Below are 13680 nucleotides of genomic sequence, written 5' to 3'. Positions count from 1 at the left end.
CATAAGATTTCATTATGATATGTCAGTAAATGCAGAATTTACCAGCTTAGGCGCAAGATTGAATAATTTTTAAGGTTTGTTAACGGCAAAGTTTCTCTTAAATTCATAACATAACCTGGAAAAATGTAAAGAACAATTATTTTTCTTAAAGAATTACTTTTATTTCTTTTAAAAATGACTTTTGGACGCATCATATTGATGATATTCAAGCACTTTCACTTCTTAAGTACTTCAACTGAACTGTTTACCACTTCTGACCTTATTATCTCCTGCTTGATCCCACTTTAGAAGGATTCTTGTGTCGTAAATCATCTCAAAACCGGCTCAAAGGCTTCAGTTTACCCTCAAGAATTGTCAACACCTTTAAATTTCTTCGAGGAAAAACCCTCTCACGCGAATTCACAGTAAAAAGAACTCTTTGAGACCGCAATTGAAAGTGTTGTCTTATCGTTCATTCCTAATGACATGCATATAAATTAATTATTCCCTTTTGTCAAATTGACATAATGCGCTTTGAGCACGCAATTGCGGACTTTTCCACACGAGACTCTTTCCTCCTTTTTTCTTCCACCAAAGGCTTCAAAGGCTTGAGCATTTGACTGATGTCCAATTGCGAGGACACTTTCGTGTTATTATTTCAGTCACGTACACTCGAGAGAAGTGAAGAAAGTACTCTGAGGACCTTTTGTACTCTTGTCTCACACCCCAAATCGAGGTGTTTTCTCTTGATACAGTTTCGTCTCTCGTTTTCTTTTTTTTCGTGGAAAAAAAATCCTCAACCATATTCCGGAAATACTTGTCAATTTTCCCCGATGAAAATTGAAATGTGTGTGTGCGGAAACTTCAAAGGAAAACCCCATCGTAATATCGTAATTCAATTTTCTCAAATAGATTCAAAATTTTCATCCATCAATATTCACCTTTTTCTCACACTTCACGCGAAAACGAGGAAGTTTTGAATTTTGGGGTGCGAGGTAAAAAAAAAGAGTGAAAGAAGAATTGCCACAAGAGTAACTTTTCCATTAATAAAAAAACACAGCCACAAAAGTTAAACAACAGGAGAAATGAATAAATCTGAGTGCTTTATATGTCTGCATTGAGAGTCAGAGAAAAGCCCGTGAGGATTGGAATGGACGCTGAAAGTACTCAATTAAATTAACTTTCACTCCCAAGGTGGACAATGGATGAGAAATTGCAGTGAAATCGATTTGTGGTGGGCCAGAAACTTTTGCATTAAGACAGACGCGCGCGCGCCCCCTTTTTTTTCGTCCGTCCATCCCTTAATGGAATTGAATATGTCGCTTTTTGTTTGCACATTTGCCACAGTTGAGCAGTGAATAAACACCAGGATTTACACAGAGAAAATGTAGATATTTATTTGTGTGGGGATAAATATGGAATTCTTACAACATTGTGCGCTAAAGTTATACTTTAAATATGATTAAATGTGATGTAAATTGCACTCGGAGTAATTAATTTGCCGCTGCGGCTGAAGTTGAAGGTTCCTGCTTTGGTTCATCCGGATAAGTGTTGGGAAAGCCCAGCAAGTAGTCCGAAATGCGTCCAGCCTCGCGAAGACCACTCAAGAAGGCTCCGTGTACGGTCGCAGGATAATTGCGAATTGTGTGTTCGCCTGGAAGAGAACAAAAGTGTCTCTGTAAATCTGCTCCGCACTGTTAAAGCAGAGAAACTCATCGATTGCCCAGAGAACAGAATAGTCTACATTGTGGCGCTTTCACTCAAAAATTTTTAAAGTTTCCCCCTCCACAACTGACAAAGTGACGATGGCGAATTTTGAAGAGAGAGAGAAAATCATTTATCACGCTTTTTGCTTCCTCTTTTGCCCCTCTTTTGTGCATGACACCGACAAGGAAGTGACAAAAACAGATTTCTGGAAGACCATCCATGTGTTTATTATCGTTTCCGTTCACGTGCTTCTTCACCCTCAGCCCAGAATCTTGTATCTCACTTGTCGTGCCCATTGTTTCATTATCTGCGCCCGGAGACGCGCGGGCGTCTCTTGACAGCCGCCATTCAGTCCGGAGCGAGTGAAAAGTCGTGGGATTGATTGGACTTACCGGCGAAGAAGAGGCGCGGCATTGCTTTGGTGTCTTCCGTCGCGGCGCCCGAGAGCGGCGGTGGCGTGACAGGAGCGGCGAGGAGATCGTAATCACTTCCGGACGAGCCGACAGAGACGAAGCTGTAGGAGCCTCGCGCCCAGGGATCTGCTCTCCATCGCGTGACGACAGTTTCGCGCGGCTGCGGCACGGCGGAGTTGCCAAAGATGCCCTTCAGCACTGCGATGCACCGGCCGACGATGACATCGTCAGAGACGTTCTCCATGATGGCGGCGCTCTGGCCGGCGACGAGAGCCAGCAGAACCGGCGACTGCGAGATGCTCCAGAAGAGGAACAGCTCACCTGCGGCACAGAGAGCACCAGAGGGCGTGAGTGCAAACATTGACCGTGCAGAACTCTGCCACAGACGCAGAGTGTAATTACGATAATGTACTATTGATTGAAGACATTTTTCCCTCTGCAGCCCGGAAAAATGTTGGCAAGAGTTTGAAATATTATCTTTGATGGGAAACTCCTCAATCGCGTTCGGGGCAATCTCTTTAAAATTTCAGTGGCTGCTCTTCGAGGGCACTTTGTCACCCTTGTGAGGGTGGCAAATATGCAAATGCGATGGGAAATGAAGTGAAATGCGCATCTCGCAGAGCAATGCTATTTGTGAATCGACATCAAATGTACTTTCTGAGGAATTTGTAGGGAAATTTAATGAATTTGATCTTTCTGGAATTTTTCCAGCAATAGAAACATGAAGTAATACAAATTCAGTTGAATTCACCTTCAAAGAAAAAAAAAACAAAATGCTTCAATAAATATCTGGCAGTTCTAGAAGATCCAGAAGATGGAGAAATCACTTTAACTTTATGATTATTCAATCATTTATTTTATGAAACTGCAAGAAAAGTCACAAAAGTTGCTTCAAGCTGAATTCGAAGTGGGAAATACAATCGGAACTTCTACATGTATTTCAAACTCAATCAGCTGATGATGATATCGGTCTTTTTCTACACAAAAAGCTTCTCTTTCGTGCTCAAAATTCCTTCTCTGTTGGCCAGAATCACACTAGAAAATCAGAAGTGCTATGAATAGCGTCCCCCACGCCAACTTTGCTGCCCTCTAGCGAGTATTTGCTCATAAAAACAAATAAAACATGCAATTTTTAATAGTTTCTCGCCTTTCTCGCAATTTAACTTGGATAATAATCATTATTTTATTACTTTTATTCACAGTTTCAATGCAAAATCAATATTGAGACACTTTTGATTGAGACAATTGAGATTCCTCAAAAATCGACTAGTGAGCAAACCTAGATTTGGAGACCATATAAGCGAATCTGTGCCATCCTCGATGCCTCGAATATTGCCACAAAGGCGTGAAAATGTCGTTATCAGTGCCTTTTCGGGGTGTGAGTGTGGGTGCAAGTTTCCCAATAATTTCCCAATAGTCCCACGGCCGTGCGTTGTTTATGTTCGGGTCGTGTTGGGTATGTCTCTCGATGCTGAAGCCAGCGATACTGGCTCTCGACTTCATTTCCTCCCCCTCGCATTTTCCTGTCCCCGGTGGAAAGCGATAGGCGCCACTTTATTGACGATCCTTATCGCTGTATGATGTGTGTTTGGGTGTGCCTGAGACACGCTGGAGCTCCAGAGGGGTTGGGAAGTGTGTTTTTTCCAGGGGGTTTGAGGGAGTTTGGGGGGTTGAGGGCGCGCAGCCTCTTGCCAGAGAGACTCACCACCATTCCCATGTGAGGAGTCATACAGGAAATTATATGCAATGGAAATCATTTACATTTTTATTGAGATAAAATTTAAATAGCTGAGCATGGGAATAAATAATAAATTGGGCGTCGTCTGTGAGACCGCAGAGGAAGTGGGGTTTTGGTGGTGGAAGTAGTAGAGAAAAAATGTATACTTAATTACATTCTGGGGCTATGTAAGTGTCTGGACGAAAGGCAATTGCTGCCGCCAGAATTAATGGGAAAGAGGAGCAAAAATATCCGCGCAAAAGGCATCAAGAAAGCGCGCCTCTTCTGATTAGCTTCACACTTTTAGAGGGTTATATTGTTGGGACCCTCTCGTAAACCCATATAAATTTCTTCCTCGCCCATTTTCTCTTTCCCCAGGACTTAAAATCATCCTCTCGTAAACCCAATAATAAGGCGTCTTCGGCGACTCGTAATTCAATCGGACCGCAATATTCTCGCTACACCCTTCTTTTCTCTACTCTCACCAACCATGCCATTCATTCCTTAAGGACTCTAATCCAATTTCCACTTATCGCAGAAAGATGTGAGTGTATGCTGAGGGTTGGCGGGCGGAAAGCAGCTCAGTGGAAAGCGAGAGGGAGCTTTTGAGTATCCCTTTTTTCTGCCACCCGGAAAGCTTCTTCCTCGCACTGTCTCTGGATATTTAATAAGGATGGCACACCCTGAATGACGGTTCAATGTGAAAATAATAAAAATGGGAAAATAATATAAGAACACTGGAGGATTTGAGCATTCGGAGCTCTCGAGAGCGCTGGATGTGCGATAGAGAGAAGATTATGTACAGCAACTGTTGAGAATATTTGAGTTGTGAAGTCTCTAATATCTAGCCTAGAGACAGCCTAGAGTGGTCGTTTCTCCACTGTAGAGAAGACCGTGCAAAGGTGAGCAGAAATGCAACATCATCTTCGAGGAAGTGAGCAACATGCTTGGCTGCTCATGAGGCAATATTGGAGGAATTTTGCAATAAATCCGAGAGCATCAAATTTTCCCAACTATCTCATCTCTTTCCAATTGATTGTACGCCTTTGTCCTGGTCCTGTCTGTCAAGAGACACTCGCAAAGTGTCGCTTTTCGCATTGAAACTCTGTGTGAGACATTGAGGAATTTCCAGCATTCAGACTATCAGTTCGCAAGAAAATAAATCATATTTGACATCATGTCTCTGATGGCATTTAAATTGATATTTCCTCACTCTGATGTGGCACACTCTCTCTCTCTCTCTCTCAGGAATCTATTCCTTTTATGTATCAAAACTAAGAGAGTTTTCCATGTGAGCATAGCTGATCAGAACAGTGAAAAGGTATAAGAAGAATTGCGCGATTCCCGCACCTTTTCTGGCCTGCGGAATGCAACAAAGTATGTCGTCCAATTTATTTTTATTGTTATCGCTATTGCGACTTTTTCAATTAAAATTTAATTTTCACGCTACCAAAACCATCAGCATTTGCAAATAATTGATTGTATGTGACATTTATTTGCTATTTCGCGCCTTTTCCACCCCGCCGGGGCAATCTTATCACAAGGCCAGGAAGACCATCTTCTTCTCCATGAATTCTTTAGAACCACTTTCTTCCCCAGGCTGAATAAAATATATCAAGACAGAGAGAGAGAGAGAGAGAGAGAGAGAGAGAAATAAAATCAAGGGGCAATGCACAAATTGTCATAAATTGTATTAGAAAAATCAAAAATTAAAAATTTGCATAAAAGTAATCCAAAAAAGATTATTTTCCAAGTAAAACTGCAAAACAATCAAAATAAACATATTTTCAAGCAAAATATTTAAATAAATTAAAATATTTTCGCCATATTCGGCCGACAGAGGGCAGTAAAGTCGGTGTGAGGAACGTTATTCATATCGTATTTTTCGCATAATTTTCTCTATCTTCTCACGCATTTGTCACACTTCGTGACTTTCTGGCGTGATCCTGGCAAGGAGAAAATGAAATTTGAGAGCGAGAATGAAGCTTTTGCACACATAAAAAGACTGGACTCACGAGGAGGTGATCAAAAATGGCGAAATTGCGGAATTTGAGGAGTTGAAATTTAAACTTATGGCAAATTTGTGACTTTTTCCATTTGACAAAGTCAGTAATATTGCCAAAATAAGTGTACCTAAATCAAAATTTAAATAAAAATCACAAATTGAATAAATAATCACAAAGTTAATGGTCTCAAATCGCAAATGACTTTCCCCTTTGGCTGGAGATAGAGTGTGAGAAAAAGATGCAAAACTTCACTCTGGTCAATATTGTTGTAGGAGGTTTTTTTTACGATCGAATTTTGCGCTGATTGCAAGCTATAAAACTCCTCACCAGGAGTCTCCAAAGTGAGAGATATTATTGCTTGTAGAAATATGATTATTAAATCGCTCTTTGATGATTGCGCGATGCGCTGCAAAATTGTCATCGTGCATTCTTGCCAGTGTTTGTGCGCCATAAATTCCGTGCAACAGATTTTCCTGCATGTTCGCGGGAAATCCCACAGCATTTCCCTCATGGCAGGAGCACAGCATTTTCTTCCTTTGGTGTGTGCCAAAGGCGATAACAAATTCGGAACCATTACGGATTTATCAGTTTCCGACTGGATTGATTGCATTAACTGGGCTACACTTTTATGGATGGCCATTACATCGTGTTGGGTTTTGGGGGAAGACAAGGCGAGGGTGGCTTCTATTTGATTTGCTGCACAAAATGGGGATGTCCTTAATTCAATTGTATCGAGTTTCCTTCCAATTGACGAAAGTCACAGTTCGTCTCGTCTGCGAAGCTTCATGGAAAAAGGGAAGCAATGCAGCAAAAGAGGGTCAAACGCCCGTCTTTCGATACCTTTAATTGCATGACGAGGTAATATTTGATGGAAACTCGAGACGTGGCAATAGATTTAAGATAAATCCAAGGGGTTAGTCTTTTTTTATTATTTTTAAATTATGAAAATGTTTGTTATTACATACAAATTCTGATTTTTTTTTGCTTATTTTATCCAAATAATTTAATATTTGATTGAGAGCATTAAGTTTCCTTAAAAATCGCCTTGTGACTTCCCCAATCTTCCCCTAAACTAAAGGGAAGATTATTTACTGTTGAGTATGCAGATTAAATTCTCTTTGAGTCCTTTTTCTGCAAAAACTCCCAGTATTTTATTCATTAAATTTCTCCTCTCTCGCTTGCGATCCGTGAAAAATAAATCACAAACAATGAAATGTGCTCAATTCAGCACGAAAAAAGACCAATTCAATCGATTTTATTCCACTTCGCATCTTCTTGCTTCGAAAATACCACACAAAAACATGGCAAGGGAAGCTTTCTGTCGACTCATTCCGACTGAGTACTCTTCAATTGTGATGATTAACAGAGTTATATTGCAGTTCATCTGCAGCTTTGCGCGATTCATTGACGAATGCTTGAATGTGCGCAAAAATTGTAAATTAATTGCACTTTGGCATGAGAATTTTGGGGCTGCTTTACGAGATGGCATTTTGTGAGGAATTAAATTTCTGACGCGATGGCTGAAATTGAAATTTGCACAAGAATTTGCAACTTTATTGTCGATGTGGCTGTTAAATGTGAATAAAATTTATGGCCAGAAAAAGGATTACCGTCATCTCGTCATCATGCGAGTGTGCTTAGTTTCTGGCTGGATAGCTTAAGATTCTCTCCCTATAAGCCCATGTGGATGACGGAGACACTTTAGCTCCCTAAATCACACCCTTGCAAATTGCTCGTTGGCAAAACACTTTAACTGGCAAACTCGCGAGGCTTTTCGCAGAAAATTCATCAAGTCGAAATGATCTAAGGTTAATCGCTGAGCGAGATGAACTCTCTGGAGTGAATTGAGCATTTGTGCTTGAATAGGAGAAATTTTTGGTCATAAAATTCCACCTTTCGCACCATAAATGGACGATTTGTGTGCATTGAGAGACTCTGAATGGGCGTTCGCGGGGCCAAAAGTGGAAAAATGCCATGCAAATTGAGTGCAATTGAGCGTCTGGGCGGCTGCAAAGTGGTCAAGCGTGGCGGCGAGAGATTTCAAACAATTGGATTAGTCCATAAAGGGACAAGAGTGCCGTAGTGAGAAAATTATGGCACTCAATTTGACAATATCGCAACAATTTGCAGCCAATAAATTGATAGGAATTCCTCCACTCTCTCTGTCTCTCTCTCTGTCCCCAAAATGCCTTCATAGCTAGCGCGGGAAAATCGAAAGCGCGCCCCACAGCCTTTTGAGAACACCCTCTTGTGCATTCTCGGGCATTGTTGCCCGATTAATTGACTATTAGCGCAAAAGTTATGTGAGCACCCTCTTCGTGGCCAACACGCGAAAGGCGAAAAGCGTTGGCAAAATTCAACACAGTGCGGAAATTGAATCCGTTTCTCGGCTTCCTGATCATGCGAGCCTTCAGCGAAAAGGGAGGCGAAAAAGAGCACCAACTTCATCATTCCATTCTCTTGACTTTCGCCCAACAGACAATTGTTCGCGCTTCCCTCCAACCCGCGTGCACTCATTTATCGTGCAAATTTTCAATTACGTCGATCCTCGAGTGTTGGAAACTTTTCACGCCAATTTCCCAGCAAATTATCACGTCAAACGCTCAATTTACCGAAGAGATTGCGATGTTATTTGGCAATTTGCTCGATGTTTTGGCTGTTTTTTCGCTCAAGATTCCAATTCAATGTCGTTATGCGCGCGGTGGTGGAGTTTGAACTTGAGACTCCTCCCACTCCGATGCTCCGCCCAGTTCAGCACTGTCGACACTGATTGAATGCATTTCTGCTGAGACAGCAGTGGAATTTGTGGCAAAGTAGCACAAAAGAACATCAAAACACGTCTTTTGGATGAAAGGAAACATGACGAAAAGACAAGAGCGTCTTTTCTCATTGCGCTTCACTCATTGAAATGGAGATTCAATTGGCACAAATGTGATTTTCCTTTGCTGCACACATCACTCTCCTTTCCTTTGTACATCTCAAGAGGCTGACAATCCTCTGTGTCTCTCTCAAGGGAGTGAGAATTACTCCCACCATTCTTCCTTCTTTGATGTCTTCTGGTCATCTTACAGTACACACGTGAAGTTTTGAGCATTGATTCGTTGGACAGGAAATTCCTGGCAACATTTCTCCTCTTTCATCTTCAGCAGCTTTTCCCACACAAATACATGAGACATTTTCCAGGTAATATAAAGGCACAATATAGACGGCGAACAACAATAAAAATAGCCAATCGTGCAACATGGAATATTGAATCATGGCCGATGCGAGACGGAAAGGCGAGTGCATAAATCGGCCACGGGTGAAATGTGATTTTTATTATTCCACGAACGAAGGAAAAACCTCCCCGCCTTGAGGGATGGCCAGTGGCAATCGGGAAAAATTACAGCCAAACACTGTCTTTTGGCGCGCTCCAATATCCATCAGGCCACCTTCCATCCTTTTACTACCCGCTCGTGCTCCATCCCGGTCAGCTCCGGGTCGTTTTTCATTGTTTTACAACCAATTTTATTAGGCAGATCTCTTGAGTTATTTCCCAGCCACTCATGCTCGCCAGCAGCATTTCGGATAAGGCGAAAGATATGCTGCTGTGGAGCTATTTTTCCGGAGCCACTCGAAGGGCTGTTTTTGGATTCGCCGAGAGCAATTGAAGTGGAAATTGACTCAACGTTGGATTTCTCAATAGCTGACATGCTGTGTAATCAAAAGTGCACATGCTTTATGTGAAATTTATATGGAAAAATGACCTAATTTTCACTTCCTTCAGTTCAATTGCATAAATTAATCATGCGCATCGAAAGGGGCAAGTCATATATACATATATATGACTTATATATATGAAAAACTCACCTCTGCTGGCTGTTGTGCTCCCGACGTGGCCAAAGAGGTTCGTGTTGGTGTCCCAGAAGATGCGATCGAAGCACAGGACAACCTTGTTGAGGTTCCCGAAGCCCAGACGCTGGATCGCGGCTTGCTTCCAATCCGGCAGCGGCGGCTCGAAGCGCACCGCGTTGACCTGGTTGGTGGACAAGGGCGAGATTGCCACCTTGAGGACGCCCAGAGTCAGAGTGCAGAGCACGAGATCGGCTGTTGGCGGAGGAAGAGAATTTGGTGAGCATTATAGAAATTCTCATGTTTCTCCGTGTGTCGCACAAAACTCTCTCGTGACTGATTACCACCTCCGCGACTTGGTAATTGACTCTGAAAGTGGTGGGTGAGACTTTTCCACCCACGACACAGTCAGCTTTGCCTTCGGGGGGCCCGCAATCACGCCACTGAATCATGTGACTGGCAGAGGAATCACGCAGTTTAATAGAAAATCAACAATGGAAAAGAGGTGAGAAAGAGAAGCCTTTGTGATTTGCTGCCTCTGCGCCAGCAGTCTTGTCTAATTAGAAACTCACCGAGGGCGAAACATTGTACAAAAGACCCGAGGAATCCCTGTTGTCCCCTCGGCTTTGCCCATTTCTGGGCGCACTTCAATGCGCGAGATGGAAAAAAGTGCGCGCGCGGTAAATGAAGGATGAATCTGACAGAGTAAATATTGCCCACTGGTTATCATCATTAACGTACAATTGTTACACTTTCAAGTAACACAATTCAATTTATCTCATTTCCATGAATAGAAAACTCTCCGGCTTCTCAGTGGCCAAAGTGTGCGACACACGCAAGGATCGACTTGGCGGCAAAATGCGACCCAATTTACCCACCACAGGAATTCTCCTTCTCTCTCTCTCTCTCTCTCTCGCACTGGCGCGAAACTCGCAGCATCAATGGGCATTTTAGATGAAGAATAGATGGTACAATAACTAATAAATAAGACGACCGGCATTTGACGTGACTTCTCCTTAGAGAGTCTCTCTGGTGCATTTTGCCGGTGGAATTGCGAGAAATTCACTGACTTCTTTCGCCAAAAGAGCCAAAAAGGTAGTGAGGCAACGCCACAGTGACGACAAAGTCTTGTTGCCATTTCGACATTAATTGGACATAAAAACCTTCAATATCCGCAGAAGAGTGCAATGGTGAGTTCAGCCACCTTAATATACACTGGTGGATATTCTGTTACCATAAAATGTGTGTCTCCTCGCCCAGCATAGATCATTCTTCATGCTCAGAGTTGCAAGAAATTTACACAAGTTTAATTAAAAGTCGCACCGTTTTCTGTGGAGGAAAAATATTTTTCACTCACAGCACTTTTATTTCTCAGTCGGTGGCAAATAGTCGCTCCAACATTGCACTCAACTTGATGAACCATCGACAGCACAATGAGAGCTTTGGCTGCTGAATGGAGAATCTCTGTGACATTTCTATTAGGTTCAGTGAATCCATGAACTTTTTATCACTTCTGTGTGTGTTTTCCTTTCAGCGGAGGCTTTTATTAGTTGAGATTTACATCACAGCTAATATCTGTAATTGCGCAAAAAAATCGAACTTCGCAAAATCGACTCAGATAATTTTAAAATGACGAAATATGAGGAAATAAGGAGGGGACACTTTTTTGATTTTCGTGTTTGGTCAAACTTTTCTGTTGAAGTAATAGAACCAGAGTTACAACTGCTTGAATTTCATGAGTTGGATTTCGTATTGCATATGAAAATTTCCATGCTTTCTTTCCTTCTAACTAAATCGAATTGACCAGAGGAAAGAGAGAAATTGTGAATCTCAGCTAGGACACACGAAATATGTCCTTATCCACATTTTTTTCTCTTAGCGAAGCACTCTATTTTTCCCATTTCCAGGCTTATGCTTTAAATTTCCGGATAACAAAAATCGCCTTCCAACTAATGAACCATGATTTTCTGGGAAGCTCTCAACACTGCGAGCATAACTTCCAATTTCTGCCTGTAATTAATAATTCAGGCGTCTTTTTATCCGCCAATGTAGAAAAAAAGGGCAAGAGAAGCGAATGGATGGCATGAAAGCATACGGCAAGAAATTTTCCACCTCATTTTCCCCGTCAGACACGTTTGGTGATCATGAGTATCGGTGTGATCGGTCCATTTGGTCCTGAAATCGGGGAGATTGGCAGGAGGGCGGAAGATAAACGGCGCCAAGTTGCTGAGCGAAGAATGGCCAGAATGCTTGTTTGCACTCGCTGTCGGTGTTTCTTGCCACCCAAAGAATTTCCCTCACTGATTTCGCACCCTTCGCCAACTTTGTGTGGGGTTGTTGATGACGATGCGATGATGATGCTCAAAGTTTAGGAAGCTGCGAAGGAGAATTTCGGGGAGCCTCCGATATTAACGCTCTGCTTGGCAATTAAGGGTATCTCTCCCTCTCTCACCCTCTGGAGTGGTGTGCGCCCCAAACAACAGGCAAAGTAATGAGTCAATATTGATTTATTTTCTGCAAGAACCCCGAAGTGGGGCTGCAAATAGAGTCTTTAATTTTTCACCATCAATACACACCCTTGTAGTCTCTGAATAATACACAAATTGCCGCGTGTGACTCTCGAGGGCCTCCAACTGGGCGCCGGTGATTTATTCATGGGACACCAAACGCATCATTATCGCTAATAGTGAAAGCTAATTGCTGAGCCAGGGTGGCAAATGTATTGTGAAATATTGCCCCATCAGTTGATAGTTGTGACCTCCGCTCGATATCGCCCCCATGTCAACTCATATTGATCCGCCATTGTGCATAATTGGGGCACTTTTGCCCTCTTCTCACCCTCCTCATTAGCGGACATTGCGGCGTTGTGCATCGCGCAAGATGCGATCTATGCGTGGCCTCTTCATTCACCCTGGCAAATGACATTGTTTATTGATGATGTGACACTGGCTGTAAATATTGCATTCAGCCTATATTTGCACTGTGAGAAACTTCGCAATGAAAATGTGATATGAAACAGTGTTTCGATCAAGGGGTTGCTAATGTGGATTTTGAGTGTCAAAGCATCTCAACTGCATCTATTCGTCGTAAAAAATATTTCGTGATTCTAAAAGGATGTGAATTATTGATAAAAAAGGCTTTTCTGTAATAAACCACCAAGAAATATTCTTTTTTTCACCAGAATTGTCACTAAAACAGTACTGAAAATTTTTATTTCCCTCAAAAACATTTCTTAACTTTCGCATTTCAGATCAAAACGGCCGCTAAATAATTTTTTTCCACGCCTGAATTTATCCATTTTCCTATAGAATCCTTCCTAACATTGTCTTTAACGCTTTAATGTCCATCCTTGGGTTTGATAGAAATATAACTAAAATGTTTACTTTGAAAATTTTGCAAGAAGTTTATATGATTAAAATAACACTTTAAGCTATAAATTGTAGTTCAACATGTCAAGCGATTGGCTGAAAATGTGTTTCTTCTCTTAATAGATCAATTACTCTTCCATAAAGAGTTTCTTAAGCATAAACAGCAGATACTTATGTACATTGTACGCAAAAACCGAAGATTGTCTAAAAGTCAAGCAAGGCAGCAGAAAAAAAGCGCCTTAAATCAAGACAATTTACGACAAAGCCGCGTCTTTTGCATGTTTTTAATAAGACAACAGGAGGAAAAAGACCTTCCAAGTTGGTGGCGTTGGTCGATGTCTGAGAGGGAGACACTGTTTCAACTTCCCCATAACATAATTTTCGAGATCTACGAAAGATATAAAAGTCTCGCGGAGTGATTGCATTCCTGCTTGCCCGCGATGATGGTGTATAAAAGTGACCATAATGCTGTACTTGCGCCCAGAAGAGCATTTTGAGACGCTCTTTTTCCTCCTTTTGCCCGCGTCTTTCACGAGATTGTTCACACCGCGACATGTCCGCAAGAGTTGGAGCATATTAGTCGGTATAATGTGAGTATATTGGGTGTAATTTATCAAAATAAACCATGAACTCTCGTCGACTTTGTTGCTCTTGAGCCG

General features: G+C 41.9%; 1 protein-coding gene across 1 annotated transcript in view; it reads right to left on the bottom strand.

The window, feature by feature from the left end:
- Nucleotides 1-1386: 1386 nt before the first annotated feature.
- The window catches only part of LOC132255862 (possible lysine-specific histone demethylase 1-like), a 262687-nt gene continuing 250393 nt past the window's right edge, over nt 1387-13680 (bottom strand). Inside the window, exons 5-7 of the mRNA XM_059752033.1 lie at nt 9672-9908; nt 2079-2420; nt 1387-1633 (exon numbers count right to left, since the gene is read on the bottom strand). Coding sequence (XP_059608016.1) covers nt 1473-1633; nt 2079-2420; nt 9672-9908 — 740 coding nt within the window. The 3' untranslated portion in view covers nt 1387-1472. The remainder of the gene's footprint in view (nt 1634-2078; nt 2421-9671; nt 9909-13680) is intronic.

Source organism: Phlebotomus argentipes, unplaced genomic scaffold (genome assembly GCF_947086385.1).
Source record: "Phlebotomus argentipes unplaced genomic scaffold, Phlebotomus argentipes genome assembly contig_5, whole genome shotgun sequence".
Taxonomy (NCBI): Eukaryota; Metazoa; Arthropoda; class Insecta; order Diptera; family Psychodidae; genus Phlebotomus; species Phlebotomus argentipes.
The sequence above is the reverse complement of the archived record's forward strand: the minus strand, read 5'-3'. Positions and strand labels throughout refer to the sequence as shown.